The 16,862-nt window shown below is 41.6% G+C and overlaps 1 protein-coding gene across 1 annotated transcript; it reads left to right on the top strand.

The window, feature by feature from the left end:
• The first annotated feature begins 1,116 nt into the window (after positions 1-1,116).
• On the top strand, positions 1,117-11,591 carry LOC104606511 (triacylglycerol lipase-like protein). Its single transcript, XM_010271756.3, has 5 exons — positions 1,117-1,365; positions 1,489-1,561; positions 4,150-4,214; positions 7,597-7,706; positions 11,112-11,591. Exons 1-5 carry the CDS (start codon positions 1,249-1,251, stop codon positions 11,335-11,337), a joined length of 591 nt encoding a protein of 196 aa, XP_010270058.1. The 5' UTR covers positions 1,117-1,248; the 3' UTR covers positions 11,338-11,591.
• The last annotated feature ends 5,271 nt before the right edge of the window (positions 11,592-16,862 follow it).

Consider the following 16,862-nt stretch of genomic DNA (forward strand, 5'->3'; position numbering starts at 1 on the left):
TAGGGTGATGTTACTAATACATGGTGGGATAGGGCTGTGAAGTCGGTGTGAGATGCATTCTATGAGAAGCAAATCCAAATTCTTATGCCCAAGCAAACTGGGATTTACTCCTCACACTGACCTCATAATCACATCCCGTTGTGTATTGGGATTTGGGAACATCTCCCATGAATAATAACTTATAAGTACAGGAGTTTGGATCTGTTCCTCACAGAGCATGCCCCGCACTGACCTCACAACACGTTTCAATGGGAACATCTTCCCATGAATAAATATTTTCAAGTACGGAGATGTTCTAGATGCATGGCCAAACGAGCTATGAGGTTGGTGTGAGACGTGCTCTGTGAGGAACAAATCCGAAGTCGTACGGAAGATGTTCTCGATGTGCGACTGGTACATGATGTGAGGTTGGTGTGAGGAGCGCTCTTTAAAGAGCAGATTCAGACTTTGCCCAAGCCAAGAATTTTTGTGTCGGGCTGAAAAATGATCACCAAATGGAAGGAGTTATTTGTAATGATATAAAAGTAAAGAGGGGGTTAAGTGTTGTAAAAAATAATAGGGACTAAATTTAAGACACTAAAAGTATAGGGTAGACTTGGCAATTGGGTTGGGTGGATCGGGTTTGGGTTGGGTCAAGACAATTGGTGGTGGATATCGGGTGGGTTGCTTTCAGGTTTTGTTGGCAAATGCTAGACCTTAACCCTAATTGTTCAGGTTAGGACTAACCCATGGGTTAATTCGGGTCATCCCTAAAAGTAATTGGAAATTTAAAAATAAAGAAAAATATAGAAAAATGCTAAAATTACAAGAATTAAGCTTAAAATTCTAAAAATAAAATAAAAAACTTGGAACATTCAATAATTTAAAGAGTAAACAATAAAGTTAAAGACTAAATAATCAAAATTAGAGGGGACACTTCTAACAATATATAAACGGTCTCAATTAGACCTGAAAATCGGGTTAACCCAAATCAACCCATTTTCGATTCGGGTCGGGTCATTCGCAGGTAGTTAAATATGAGACCTTAACCCTATTTTCGGGTTGGGTTGGATCGGGTTTGCGTGTTGGGTCATCTTTTTGCCAGGGACGGGTGTTCTGAAGCAAAAATAGAAGTTCCCTTTCCTTTCTGGACTATCAACAAGGAGCTTTCCCTCTCCGGACTCCGGAGTGGTAAAATCCCGCATATGATATCGTAAAAAGGAATCGAAGAACTCGAGAACTGGATTGATCGACCAGTTCTGGCGTAGAATGCATCGATTAAGGAGTTACGGAACCTCAATTTTTGGACCTCTGGCCATGCCTCGCTTGAGAAGGAAGGCTTTGAACTCTTGGTCTGCTGTTCAGGACACCTATTTTTCGACCAAAGTACTCTTCCTTTTCCACATTTCTTAGGGTCTTATACGAGATTAAATTATTCGATTCTGATTAAAGAGGTAGTATTTTGCTGTTTTCTGATTAATTTTGCTGTTAAATTTGTTTTTCTTTAAGGACATTTTTGAGAGACACAGGGTGGTATTTACAATCTCAACTTCTTTAGCATCAATTGCTACTGCATGGGTTGGTAGGTACTTTTACGATTAAAACTTGGTAATTACTAGTTTTAGTTCTGTTTTTACTGATTTTGGTTCTCTTTTTACGGATTTGAAATTTCGATTAATATGTTACAAACCCAGTTAAACTTAAATTCAAGCTTGATATTCTGCATACCTTATTAAAGCTATATAAGAAGAGCACAAAAGAGATAATTGAAAGAAACCAAGACCTCCAATATGCTGTCATAAGGAAACAGTTCATAAACCCCATTCTCACTTTATGTTCTTCTCACCAAAAACCATAATTAATATGTTTCTATTTGATATATACCAACTAAATTGATAGCAATACTCCATACTCACATCTCTCTGTCTCCGAACCCCCCCTCCGGGTTCCACTTAATCGCACCCTTTCACAGATACTGGTTTACTACAAAGGATTTGGTAGCCTTGATCTCATCAGTCGTCATGGCCTTTTACTCATGGTACCTTTCTCTGTTTTGAATATGATGGAGCTTGTGGAAGGAGAGGAATGGCCATATCTTTAATAGGAAGAATCACCCAGTCCAAGTATTGATAGGGAAAATCATGAAATTGGTATTCTGGGTCAGAATTTTTAGGATCTGAAATATGAAAACTGCTTTTACCATATATATAATGGGCGAAAATTATTTTTCTTGCTCCTTTTGATGTAGAAGCCAAATCATGTAAATTTTGTACATTATTCTATCTCATTAACCATGTAAAGCCCTATGTATTGTTTCTGTGGCCCCTTTTTTTTTATGTAACCAATAGTTAATACAAATATTCCCACTTTAGACATCAACAAAAAGAGAGGGGGGATACAGTTGATATCAAGGCATTTAAATTTAATTGAAGAATGCCATATGATAGTGTGAATTGAACAGTAAGAAACACTAAATATCTTAATAGAAACTTAAGATTAATAAGAAATAACATAGAAAGAAATATAAATTGAAGAATCATACCTTTGTCATCTAAAGAAATATTAAAAGATGATACAAATCTGCCAGAAGCCTAGAAATAATAACAGAAATGTGACATTACTGATATAAAGAACACATAAGTGAAAGATAAGTTGAAGGACTTTCAGGCAATGATCTTAATAGAGATGTTTACCCTTTTCTGTTTCTCCCTCATCCCCAGCAAACATCCTTGAGGCACCCCGTCCCCATCAGTGAAGGAGTGATGACCCTCAACTTCAACGGCAGTGCCTTAGGTAACCCTGGATTAGCTGGCATTGGAGGTACAGTAAGGGACAAAAGGGGCAATATATGCTGGACTTTTAGCAGTCCAATTGGCTTGGCTGACTCCACAAAGGCTGAAGTGATGGCTGCTCTCACCGGAATCGGGATAATAAAAAATTTGGGAATCCAGAATTTGATCATTGCAGGTGATTGAAACAGCTCATTCAAAGGTTAAGTGATTAAAAGAAATCACGCATCCTAATCATTATCAATCAAAGGTTAAAGTTCATATTTAATGTTTGCGTACAACCTTGCCTTTCAACTTATAGTCTTATACTAACAATGAATAAATAAGTAAATAAGCAGAGTTAGTTGTGCAAAACATCATGGTCATGGAAGTGACAAAACATTATAGACCTGGTTGTTCAAATCGTTAGCATATCAGGCTGAAAGTAAACCTAGAACTCCACCTTCTGGGGTTATGGAGTGGAGCACCAAGAATGATTTTTGGTATATTAACTAAGTTAAAATTTAGTATAAAACTTATAGTCTTATTACTAACAATGAATAAATAAGTAAATAAGCAGAGTTAGTTGTGCAAACATCATGGTCATGGAAGTGACACAAAACATGATAGACCTGGTCGTTCAAATCGTTAGCATATCAGGCTGAAAGTAAACCTAGAACTCCACCTTCTGGGGTTATGGAGTGGAGCACCAAGAATGATTTTTGGTATATTAACTAAGTTAAAATTTAGTCCTTGGCTCATTGATGACAGATGACTGGTGAGAGCTGTTCTGATTGGAATGTGGGTTGGGTTGGGTGTTAAAATCTCAGTAGCCTCTAGACTTACTGATAAAAAAATGGTAGATTAACTAAGATGCCAAGTCACATATGTAAAAGGCCATTACCTATTGCTGGTCCCAGCTATCTGGGGTATTAGGAGGGGTAGACTAGAAATGGTCCGAACTTTTGGAATTTTTTTGGGTACTAAAGTGGTTGCTCTAAGAACCAAACCCGTATTGTGCCAGTCTGAGATTAAGCATTATGCCAAGTAATAAACAAAGATTGTTGCTTCCTTGCTTAGTACTAACAGGTAATGACAAAACTGTAGTAAAGTAGATTATAAGTTACTAAATTTCCAATTGCTAGTTGGTTAGAGTTTCAGGAATCCCCCGAGCTTGAGTAGATCATACTTTAAAATGAAGGAATCTGACTATATCTGGCTTACCACTATGTCTATTCAAGTTGCAATGTGGTAAGATTCTTCATGTTGCAAACACAAGGAAGATTGGTTCCATTCAACTTGATCACTTACCTTTTTTATGTCTTATAGCTATTGATGACCTTTGATATATTTAGTTAAGATAAGGTAGTTACCTCTTTTGAACTATGAATTGGTTATGCAGGTTATTCTCTTAGATACCTTCATCAAGCTAAAGTTGAGGAAAGGCTCGAGTCAATTGAAAAGGCTGTAAGTTTTTATTTCTTTTGTTCTTATATTTTTATGGTGGTTTTTTCTTGTCAAGTTTGTATTGTCATTATGACAGCAGATGGATTTTTTTATTTTTTTTAATTTAAAATCAAATGCTCTGTACGGACCTTAAGAATAAAGGCTTCAAACCAAGGGAAGGACTGTTTTCACATGCCACAGTTGGGACTTTGAAGTATGATACTGACTGTTCACTTTCTCCAAATTTACTCCGTATAGTCTGTACCGGAGTGGTTCATCGTCAAAAGAACAACAATTGGTTGTGTTGCTTTCAGTAGAGATATAACTTTAGTATCCTTCTTTTGGTTGTTATTTTATGTTAAACCTTTTCCTTTTATGGAACATGATTTTCTTTTTGATTTTGATGCTATTCTTAAATTACGTTTCAAACTAATCCATTGGAAAAAGAAAAAAAAATATGCTCTTAACAATGGACTTTTTTATTGTAAAGATTTTGAGGGTATCAATCAGAACATACAAAGTAATTGGCCAGCACTTCTGTCAACCTCTCCATTTCACCCTCAGCCTCTTCTTGAAATCACCCCAAAACAAGATTGTGAGCGCATTCTGAACTTTGATGGCAGTTTTAGGAGATCTGCAGAGGACAGCTCAAATGCTGGAATATGAGGTCTAATTCGAAGAGCAAATGGAGATTTGACTTGGGCCTATAGTGGCCCTCCCAAGGCTGTTGGTGCTTCTGAAGCAGAGGCTAGGGCCTTCCTGGAAGGCCTCAGAATTGCCAAGTCACATCAGCTCTGTTTCATTGCAGTGGAAGGAGATTCAAGGGATGTTATAAATTGGGCTTCCAACAAACTCTTGACCGGTGGAAGCTATCCCATTTTCTGTTAGAAATCAGGGTGCTTGCCTCTTGCTTACAGTGCAGTTTTAGATGGATTCCCAGAGAATTAAATCAAGTGGCTGATGGTCTAGCTAAATCTGGGCTGGGAAGGGATTTTTTGTATAGTGCTCATACATTGCCAATTTAGTGGGCTTTGTCTTTTGTTTCTCTTTTGCTGACAAGGCTTTGTACATCCCCTCATGTACATCCCTCCCTTTTTTTTTATCTTAATGAAATTAGTTATCTTCTCTCAAAAAACAATAGGCTTTTTTATAGTAAATCAAAGAAAATTTTCTTAAAATAACAAGAGATGTCCAGATCTCTAGGATGTTCTTAACAATGAAAACAGCTCCAGTGGGATTTCTAGCATGGAAGTGAGTCAAGTGATTAGTGGAAAGTTAGAAAAGGGAACACCAACGTCACAACAACAAATGACACTGAATCAACAAAAAGAAAACTCCAACCAAACAAGACAAACCCAACCTCCAACACCCACCTGACTCCAACAAAAAACACAAAATAAAATCCACAGATACTCCTCTCCCTCAAGTAATTCCTTCTCCCCATCAACAGACTCATCCCAAATCTCTCCACCTTCCCCTACTACATTCTTTTTCAAGCTCTCCTCCCTCCTTTGCTCAAACTCCTCAATGGCTTTCCTAGCAAATGTTTCACCACCCAAAAAGAACAGACCAAGCCTTTTGCCCACTTCCATTTTTTTTTTCAACAATTTTCTCAATTTCCAAGCATCCTTCCTTCTTCCCTACTTCATCTATGACCTTACCAACCACATTCCCCGTATTATCATCCCAATCCTCCTCTTTCTTTTTATCTTGATACAAATGAACAGAATTAGATTCCGAGCTAAAAGAGTTAGGAGGCTCAGCTTCATCTGAAACCTTTGCAGTCGACAGTTTTGGCTTTCCTCCTTTTAGTGACGTGAACAATGTGCAAGTTGCTTGAGGAGAAATTCCTCTTAGGCCTCTCCTCTTCACCAGCCACCTCCTCTCTCTCCTTTGCCTTCCTCCTTCACCCCAAATCAACACCTAACTTACCAACCGCTACTTCCTCAAAAGAAAAGGAGAAATCCGAAGATGACTTGTCTACAGGAAGAGACCAATATTCTGCATCGTCTGCCGTAATTTTCTCAGGTGCATCTCCACTTTCAGCAACCTTTGACCTACCATCTTTATTAAGCTCAAGCTCATTCCCCTCCATCCCATCCCTCTGCCCAACCCTCACCCCTTCTTGTCCCTCCACAGGACCAAACACCCAAGAAACCACTGAGGCATGACTGGCAACAAGAATCTGTGGATCATTATCCTTCTAAAAAACTGAAGTGCCAGCACCCTTATTTGACTCACCACTTTCTCTGTTGATGGCCCATGGATGGCGACCAGTCAGAAATCCACTGCGATCAAAATTAGCATCTTCACCTTTCTCGACAACCTTCTTGATCTGCCTCTTAATAGCTCCTTCATATTTGGTAACGTGCATAACCAAGAGCTCCACTTGTATAATGTGCATACGTATGTGTCTTATACAGCTTATATTGTCTAAACCACAATCTCATTAAAAAACGTAAACTTCTCCCTTCCAAAGAAAAAGAAAAAGGAATTTTTTTAGTAAAAAAAGAAAGGAGTTGAGAAAACACATACACATGCATGAAGGGGATTCCAAGGTAGTAGTGGGATGGCTGACAAGTCCGGAAACAGCTTGTTGGGGCTACAGGGACCTGTTAAAGAAAGTTAAATGGCTGACAAGAAATATGACAGTCAGGGTTCAGTGGGTTAGAAGATCAGCAAATGCAATGGCTGACTCTCTAGCCAAGCAAGGGATATCAAGGGGGGATCTGTTTTGGGCTACCTTATAATTGTGTTTCAGGCTTGTGTTTGTTTAGTGCTTATGGTTCAGTCCTTGGGGGAGGTAACACCTTGTGCCTCCTCCTAGGCTGACTGTACTTTCTTTATTTGAATTAATAAAATCACTTTCATTTATCAAAAAAAAAAAAAACACATACACATACACATACACATGCATTAAATGAGGTGTGTACTTTTTTGTGTCATGATTCCTTGTCTTTGGAGTTATCTCTGTTTGCATGTGGCCTTTATACTTGATGAAGTTTGCACCCCAAGGCACCTTTGACAACTTCAGGAAAATTACAAATTTTTTGGAATATTTTGATTTGACATTTTTTCTACACTTAATGCCTTTTCTCCAGCATTAAAAATTTCCTCATAAGTTACATATGAAGCTGAGTTCCCCTTGGTTTTGGATATCCCACCTGTTTCTTCTCTTTGTTTTGGAGTTCTAAGTGTTTATTCTTACTTTCTCTTAATGTTGCATTGTTTATAACCTCCATAAACTTGTAATTAGAATTCTTCAATAGTTAATAAAGGTTTTATTTGTAACCTCCGTAACCTTCTCTTATTATTGAATTTCCTCTTTATCTCTATTGATTGGGGTTTCCTACACATGTGGGTAACTTTTTTCTTTTTTTTTTTTGTTTATTATTCTGAGCAGATGAAAAAAAACTATCATATTGAACATGCTGAAATAAAGAAGATTGTTGGTTCAGGAAGCATCAGTACTACAACTTGCATTGCCACTGCAGGAACCTCTTTGATTATTGGGTTTGCTTCTAAACATATTGACTTCCAGCATTATGAATTTCTTCGTATTGGATGTTTTTTTTTTTTTTTCGAAAAAGGCAAAGTATAGCATATTGTATTAATCACTGATCAAGGTCCTTTGTACAAAGAGAAACTGTACAAGACAACCCACTATGGACCCCTAAAAAAACCACCCTCAAAAAAGAAGATGAAAAAGTATCATTTCTAAATACATTATGTACAGACAACCAACTCTTTAAGAAGCCTACTGCAGCATTAATCACCACTGCTTCTGAACCTAGCTTTTGCTAAAAAATTCTGCTATTTCTTTCCAGCCAGATGGTCCATAAGATTGCAGCTGGGAAGCCTGGGATAGATGACCAAAACAGCTTCCCTAATTTCTTCGTTTTGGATGTTAGGATGATGAATCCTAATTCTGAAGCGTATCTTTTTTTTTTTTCCTGCTTTTCATTGGTTATCATACTTGCTACTGCTAGTTAATAGGAACTTAATATTACATGTCATGCATTCTTTAAATTTCTTTTTTTTTTTCATATTTTTCCCCAAAGTAAACTGTACCCTCTATGTAGATCATGTTTCTTGCAGTTAGTGTTGAGAAGGAATAAGAAATCAGGAAAGACACCAATATCACTCACTTGCCTTATCATGTTTTATTTATTTTTATTGGCATTGCCTTATTATGTTTATATAAGTCATTATAGGAGATGGACTCAAGTAAGTTAGAAAAGAATTATGACAAACCACATCCATGCATATCATTAGAAACACTTAACTGTAACAGTAAAAACGTCATACAAGAATACTGACAAAAAAAAAGTCATACAAGAATGAGAAGCATTTGACTTGATGTCAAGCGTTAACATCATCTTGCAAGTGTACAGAGAGTGAGATGAGAAGTAATTTGAAGTTAAAAGAAGAGGTTTCTTATTCTTCTCCCTTGTAGAGTTTTTAGGGGCTACGGGAAAGTGAATATTGATCTTTTCAGGATGAACAGACCCTGGTTATTTGGCCATATTGGAGATACTGACACTCTTGGTGGGGCCTAAGTTTTGATGTTTGCCCTGAAAGTAGACAAGGCGGTTGTGGAGAAACTTGTGGACAGTTATTGGATGGATGAGGACTGGTGCAGATGCCCCTTCAGGTAACATCTATTATATTGGGGAGGCTACAGCTTTGGTCTTGAAAGTTAGTATCTTGTGTACATGGGTCACTAGATTGGAAAATTCTCTAGTAAATTGTCCTGCAAGGAGAGGAATTAGGAGGATCTTATTATATTTAGGGCAGGCACTAGGATCAAGGATTTCTTTGAGTGCATTTTGGGATCAATAACTTATGGCCGGTATCCTCCCAAAGGTGAGGTGTAGCTGCATGAACAGTGAGTGTTAGAGGAGTGGTAAGAATGGGTGGTCTATCTGAACTTGGTGTACTGAAATTACCATCATCATTATTGGAGCTTGTTGAGGGTGGGCCTTGGCACAATGGTTGGGTTGCACCATTGCAACCTGGGTGACCAGGGCTAAAATCTTGGAAGCATCCTCTCTGTATGTGTAGGGGTAAGGCTGCGTTCATCTGTCCCTCCCCAGACCCCACATTGGTAGGAGCCTTGTGCACTGGGCTACCCTTTTTTTATTGGAGCATGTTATGTTAGACAAAATTTTAATGCAAAATATCATCTCATCTTTCAATTTCGGTTTCTCTTCATTTATTAGACAAGATCAATGCAGACTAATAGAGATGAGTAATGGTTGATAGATTGGGAGTGCCTTAGAGACTCCTTTTCATGTTTTGGCAAAGGTGTTTCTTTAGTGTAGGTATTTAACTTGAATGACATTTTTTTGAATTAACCCTGCATGAGCAACTTGGTGGTCGAGCAAAAGCTTGATGTGCTTGTAGGACAGATGAATTTTCAATTATTCTTTTAGCACCTTGAGGATGAAGCATTTCAATCCATATCTTGTCGAAAATGCCCTGAATTTTTGAGTGATGAAGAAGAAGCTGAAGTCTTCTCTATTCAAGGCAGGGTCTAGAGTTTGTAAGGGTATATGTGACTTGGTAATAGAGTGTTGCTTTTATCTTGGAGGCTGTTGGGAAATTGGGATCACTAAAACTTTGAGGAGAAGTTCTGAGGCGTGTCTGAAGACATTGTCTTTAGAATATTATTTGCTCCCACTCAGTTCTATTGAGTTTGTTGTTGGGTTACAGGCAAATCCATTCCCAGGATATAACAGAGCCTTGGGCGAGAGTCTTCAACTAGCAAAGTTGAAGATTCTCCGAAGAAACCTTCTATGAGACAGTAGCAGATCGAACAGAGAGAGACGACTGATTTTTGAAAAGCTTGTGCATACATTTGTTTGATTCACTCTCCTTAAATAATCTCTGAAGAGTCATGGAGCAGAGGAAGGTGCTGGTTCAGAAAAGGCTCTTTGAACAGTCACAATTTCAAACATCGTGACTTTTAAAAAGGTAGTTAATAATTAATGATTGTTAACTTTAAATAGTGCCTCTTGTTCACACCTGACCGAATCGTGACCGTTGAAACATCTATGATCAGCCTCACACCAAAAGTTAAAGCTGCCCTTCATAAGCAAAGTGCGCCTCTAAAGCACCTCATTGCGCCACACACGCGTGCGTGCGCGTTGCGTGGTAGCAAGCCTCCATACTCTCCTTTTTATTTTTAAGAAGTGTAAATAAGCTCCTATTTGAAAATTCAAAACAAGTTTTGTAATTTTCCAATGTGGGACAAGTTGAAAACTGGTTGTAGTAAGAGAAAAAACTATTTTCCAAGACATGTGTGCAGGTGTGTTTTTCATGTAATTGATCAATCAAACCCCACTGGATTTAATTTCTAATGAGATTAGAATCCAACAATCCCCCGCTTTGATTGATCAATTGCATAGGTCTCTCTCGATCCAAACTACTATGACATAGTTATGCATACAAAAAGTGTTTTATAACTTAAACCTTCTATTAGTACAGATATCTCAAAGCCTTGTCAAAATTATTGGTGGCAAGACATTAAACCAATTACTCTCAAGACAGACCGGAGATATTCATACACAAAAAATTTAGTATATGGTCGACTTTTATCTTGGAGGGAATATGTGACTTGGTAATAGAGTGCTGCTTTTATCTTGGAGGCAACACTGCATGCAAATCTGACCCCAAAATTAGGACTTTGCTCCTCTAATTTGCTTGCCCGTGCATATAGGTTAAAATGGACATTGTGTAGATAAAAAAAATGTGCATCAGGATTGAATACCAGATCCAGATCCTGGAGGAACAATATTGATGTGCATCAAGTCAGGTTCAAAATTGATGTCTTGTGGTCGGTGTCATGTGATATTTAAAAAAAAAAAGTGATATCATCATATCCCGTGTGGGCTCCTAATTTCTTGTGTATTGCAGGTATGGCTTGGGTTGGCGAGGTGGAAAATGGTACGCAAATAGGAAGTTCCGAAGGGAGCAAATGAAATTGTTGGGGCAGATAAAGCCTAAAAGGTGGCAATTCCAATTCCTAAGAAGACCATATTCAAAAACCAGATTAACAGAAAGTTCAACTAGAAATTCTGAAGCCATGCACAACGGGTTTACTACCACTCTTGGTTCCCGGCAAGCCCCACAGTCATGCTGAGAGTTATGGTGTTTGCCTTTTGTAATTGTTTGGAGGGAGAGGGGTGGTTAATAAATTTACTGAAATACAACTAGTCCTTATACCCTTTTAACAGGTGTGTCAACCTGTGGCCTTGCACTAGGAAACTAATTCATTGTAGTATGCTCCCATAAAACAAAAATTCAGTTAAAATTTCTTGTTTGCTTTAGTCAATTGTCACAAACCGGAAATGTTTACAATAATGAAAACAATGGAGTTGAAGATTCTTGGGCCTAGATGTTATTTTTCCTTATAACAGTTGTTTTCTCATGGCCTTCTTCAATCTTCAATGAGAAAATACCCCACGAGAGTGGAAAAAATAAAATAAAAACATAAGAGATGTCTGATTACTATAAATGGCTCTTCATTCCATGTACTAATCCATAGTACCCGATTGAAAGATGAGAACCAGGATTCTATATCCATTCTATCAACTACTTTCTACTGAAATATATATGGTTAAGAACTTAATAAGATCGTTGTAGGACAAGATTTCCATGGGACGAACAACCAATCAAACAAAAAGATGATTAGGATTGCACCACACAATCCGGATTCTTTGCTGAAATGATTCCAAGGATTACAGAGGTACTACAAATTGTTGTTGGAGTATATATATCACAACATTTATACTGGAAATACTTACTGAAACTGCATGAAAGATAGACATCTCTCGCCTCTCCGAAGGAAAAGATGGCATAAAACAAGAGTCAAGGACCGAAAAATAAGAAAGCATTTGTCTTCTATTAAATGTGAATATTTGGCCGAAGAGTAAAGTGACTCTGGTCTGCGATATAAGCTGCCATCAACGGATGGGCTTGGCATCTGGCCGTATTGTCACGGTCTAACACAGGCTTAGCCTTGCCTATTCTTGGTGGGCTTACGTTAAGGGACACCATCGTCATTTTTGCCTATAAGATTTTTGAGAGAATTGATGTTATCTTCAGGCAAACCACCAAAAGCTTAACGTATTCTTTGATGAGGGGTGGTCGACCTCCTTGGGTGCCTGACCTTGGCACTCCTAGACCAACATCCCTTGCGGGGCAGCTTGGGTTAACGGCTAGCATGGTTACCAGGGTTCCTCATGGGTGCACATATGCTCATGGGGACAGTGCATGGATCGACACTACGCCTCCGCTCACTGAAGGGAGGCTTAGCATGCGGGTCTGGCTTAAGCATGTACCAGCACCTCGCCAACCCTTTGCCTAAGCTGAATGAGCTACTCGTTGTCCCTAGCGCATGGATGTGTTCCGGCCCAGCGGTTGCCAATCATCATCGACACAACGGGTGCCTACATCACCAGCATACAGGAGCCCCTCTGATTGGCGCCAAGTCGCCTCTCATCATGGCTATCCCCCTTTAGCACATAAGTAGTGCCTCCCATGGACTGGCAAGAGCTAGCAAAGTGCCTCGGCCATGAGCCTTAAGGTCATGATCCAGTGCTACTGACCTTGGTGGAGCCATTTCATCGGGCAACTCCTAGCCCTAAGCATGTATCAAGCTTGTCCTGGCCGGCCTTGGCTTGGACGCTGCACAGGTTTCTTCCGCTGTAGATCTACCCCCGTGACAATTGGTATTAGAGCAAATCCACACAGAGCTAGTTGAAGCGGTTATCATAAGCAGCACATCGTGGGGTGCGGTCCCTAGGCACTTCCACTCGGGTACAAGCAAGCCTCTACACATCAAGCCTGGCAAGAGGCCATTCATCGTGTCCCCATGTCATACTTCCTCATGGACATCAGTTGTTGTTCATTTTAGCGAGTTGTGGGCGGTGTGCCTACATCTTGGTTCCATGAAGAATGAGCCATTGTTTCGTAGCTTGTCAGAGGCACTACTAAGGCAGGGACAGCAGCCTGGAATTGGTTGGTGTCGACGGTTGGTCAAGGAATATCATTGAAGTGGCAGTCTTGCATACAAATGGGTCCTCGGTTGAAGCTACAATATTGGAATGTTAGGAATGTGGATACATTGGCCGTTGGAACATGGCGGCCCTACACCGGCAATGCATCAGAGGACATGCTCAGTTCATCACATAGGCGGAGCATTCGCAGCAGCAATCACACATCACAAAGGCGAGTGCATGTTCGGCAACATCATGGGAAAAAGTTGCCACACTCGTACACATTACGGTCAGATCTCCTTGAGGCAGTAGCACATTGGGGCCCCCTCGAAGCGAAGAGGTAGCCCGAGTCGGCATGGTGAAGTGTAGTTTCAAGGGCCAAGAGTGCATAAGCCATGGCTAGGTTTGAATAACCCGAACACAGTGAGGTGAAGTCTGCAGGCCAGCATGGTGAAAGGGTACCCAGGACACACGCCAACAGCAGGAGTAGACCTATCACATTGTGTTCGGTAGCACTACCAAAAAGCTACCATGAAGACGGTCGAGCCTTGAGGTAAAGATGATACATGGGGAGGACCTCCGCGAAGCACACATCCAATTTCTTCGAGGGCCCTTCTCACAAACTTTCAACGGCATAGCCATTGCACGGTTTGAGTAACCTCAACACTGAGGGTGAAGTCTAGGCAGGGCGGCATGGTGAAATGGTTTTGTCCCCATAAATGGACACCAACATAGGCGAGACCCTAGTTGGCCAGGCGAGCCCTGGAACTGGCACACAAGTGGATGGCGTGGGACATAGACGCCCATTCACAAAGGAGCCATTGTCAAGGACGACAATGGATTGAGTGGGAGAGCTTGTCATGATTTGACACAGGCTTAGCCTTGCCTACGCTTGGTGGGCTTACGTTAAGGGACACCATCATCATTTCCGCCTGTAAAATTTCTAGGAGAATTGATGTTATCTTCAGGTAGACCACCAAAAGCTTAGCGTACTTTTTGAGGAGGGGTGGTCGACCTCCTTGGGTGCCTAACCTTGGCACTCCTAGACCAACATCCCTTGCGAGGAGGGCCCTATTAATGGCTAGCATGGCTACCAGGGTTCCTCATGGGCGCACACATGCTCATGGGGACAGTGCATGGACCGGCACTATGCCTCCGCTCACTGAAGGGAGGCTTGGCATGCGGGTCTGGCTTAAGCATGTCCCTACACCTCACCAGCCCCTTGCCTAAGCTGAATGAGCTATCCCGTTGCCCCTAGCGCATGAGTGTGTTCTGACCCAGCGGTTGTCTATCATCATCGGCACAACGGGTGCCTACCTCACCAGTATACAGGAGCCCCTCTCATCAGAGCCAAGTCACCTCTTGTCATGGCCATCCCCCTTTAGCACGTAACTGGCGCCTCCCATGGACCAGCAAGAGCCAGCAGAGTGCCCCGGCCATGAGCCTTGAGGTCATGATCCAATGCTACTGACCTTGGTGGAGCCATCTCATCGGGCAACTCCTAGGCTTAAGCATGCATCAGGCTTGTCCTATCCGGCCTTGGCCTAGACGCCTTACGGGTTTCTTCCGCTGTAGATCTACCCCCGCGACAATATGGTCGCCTATGCATTTATTTGTTGAGTGGAAAGGCTCGTCCAAGTGAACTGCACGAGGAAACAAGATTAAGACTTGTCCATCGGTGCTACTCATTACGGTAGCCACCATCTTCTTAAACTTTCTACTGTATTCGATGAGCTTTGCCATCTTCATCTCTTTCTCTCTCTCTCTCTCTCTCATGTGGATGTGGGTGTCTCTGCAAATTGCAATGGTCAGTTTGGCTTTGATGATAATAAATTAACAAGTAGACAAAACACGGAGGATAGAAGGTGATGCTACTAGATCCTAGGTAATGCAAGAACCGAGGTCACAATTAAATAGTCCTTCCAACTGGGCGGAGCCGAGGTGGAAGGACGAAGCTGCACAATGAGATCTGAAACCAAGAAAAAGTCAAAAGCCCGAGGAGTTATCCTTGGGTAGATACTCCGACGCTCAAGTCAATAGAAAGCGGTGGGTAGTCGAGCCGAGCAGTTAGAGAACGGTGCTGGTCCGAGCAGAGTAATAGTATGGGAGTCAAAAGTTGGATCCTTCACCATGAGTGGGAGGTACCTTTTTATAGCCGATGATCCGTGTCCTGATCGGATGAGGCTTCTGGGGTTGTCGGGATAAGGTTACCCGCCGAGGTCTTCGAGATAAGACCTAATCCCCAGTGGAGTTGTCCCCATCCGCGTGATGATCTCCTATCTTGGTCGCGCTTATCCACATGGTGTGGTGTCGACGTGGCTGAAGAGATAGGGTAGGGCTGTGGAGGTGACGCGGTGCTGACGTGGTCGAGGAGATAAGTCACCACTCCCCCAGTTCCGAAGTCGAGGAGTGAAGTGCTCAGCCACAGTGTGGCGTGGAAGAGTTCTTTGGTTCTCGGTTGAGGAACTTGAAGTTGAAGTTTGGTTGAGCATTTGATTCGGACCGCACGGCTCGAGGTTGGACCGGTTTTTCTAAATGAACCAATTGGTTCAACGTAGGTCCCATTTCCGAAATGGGTTGTCAGATGCATTGTTTCTTATCCCGAGGCTCTACGTGTGTGAAGGGCGGTAGCACTGATTGGCCTTCCCGAGCTTGTTAGAGTGGCGCTTGATCTTCGTCGTTGATCTTGCTTTGATCTGGATCGTTGAGAATTCTATAAATAGGGGGAAGAGCATTTACCCTTCGTCATTTGCGAAAGAATTCACTTAGAGAGCTTGGCAAGGAGTAGTCTACGGTGTTCGGTGTTTGCTTCAGTTCCATGGCCTTAGCCTACAAGATTTGGTAAGATGTCTTCCTCGTCCTTCCATTCTTCCTCTTCCTCTGATTTCCCTTCTTCCTATTATGAGTTTGAGCCAGGGTGTTCGAGGGATGGTGAGAGGCCCACAGATGCTCGGTCGAGCGAGCTCTTGGCTGAGGTTCCCATTGCACGACGAGGTAGTTGGGGTGTTTGAGTGGTACAGAGTACTACCGGTGCAGCTGATGTCGAACTCCTTTAGGTTCCTGATCGGCCTTATGTCTTACTGTTTTATCTATGATGTCGAGCTTACCCTGGGGGTGGTTACCTACTTCCTTCAATTGAAGCACCACCAGCAGGGGTATTTCTACTTCTCGGCCAGGCAACGCATTAAGGTGCTGGTCGGGACCTCGTCCTCGGTGAAGCACTGGAAGGAGAGATTCTTATTTGTGCATCGTACCGGGGGCTCACCTCTATTGGCCATGCTCCAAGTGCAGAGGACTAAGGTGCCGCAGCCTGCTTTGGCCCGGCTTACTGGGGAGGAAAGGGTGGCAATAGGCATGATTTAGGAGATCGACGTGATGCGCTATATGTCCTTCTTGATGTTGTTTCGCAATGGGCTTATGAGTGAGGAGGCTGGTCCATTTCGTTGCTTCGGTTCTTTATTTTCCAATCTCATTATTTTTTCGAGCTAATGACTTGTACTAATTGTATGCTTGTTTTGGTGCAGGTGTTGAGATGGCAAGTCAAGAGGAGATCCTTCGCCTGATGAGGGTTGGGCAGGATAGCGTAGCCAAGGTGCTCAGAGGGCCCAACCCCAGTCTGAGGCAGTGCCACCGAGGTCTACTGAGGGGGGTCCTCAACAACAAAGGA

The sequence above is a fragment of the Nelumbo nucifera genome, chromosome 1 (genome assembly GCF_055504915.1).
Source record: "Nelumbo nucifera cultivar China Antique chromosome 1, China Antique-T2T, whole genome shotgun sequence".
NCBI classification, from domain to species: domain Eukaryota; kingdom Viridiplantae; phylum Streptophyta; class Magnoliopsida; order Proteales; family Nelumbonaceae; genus Nelumbo; species Nelumbo nucifera.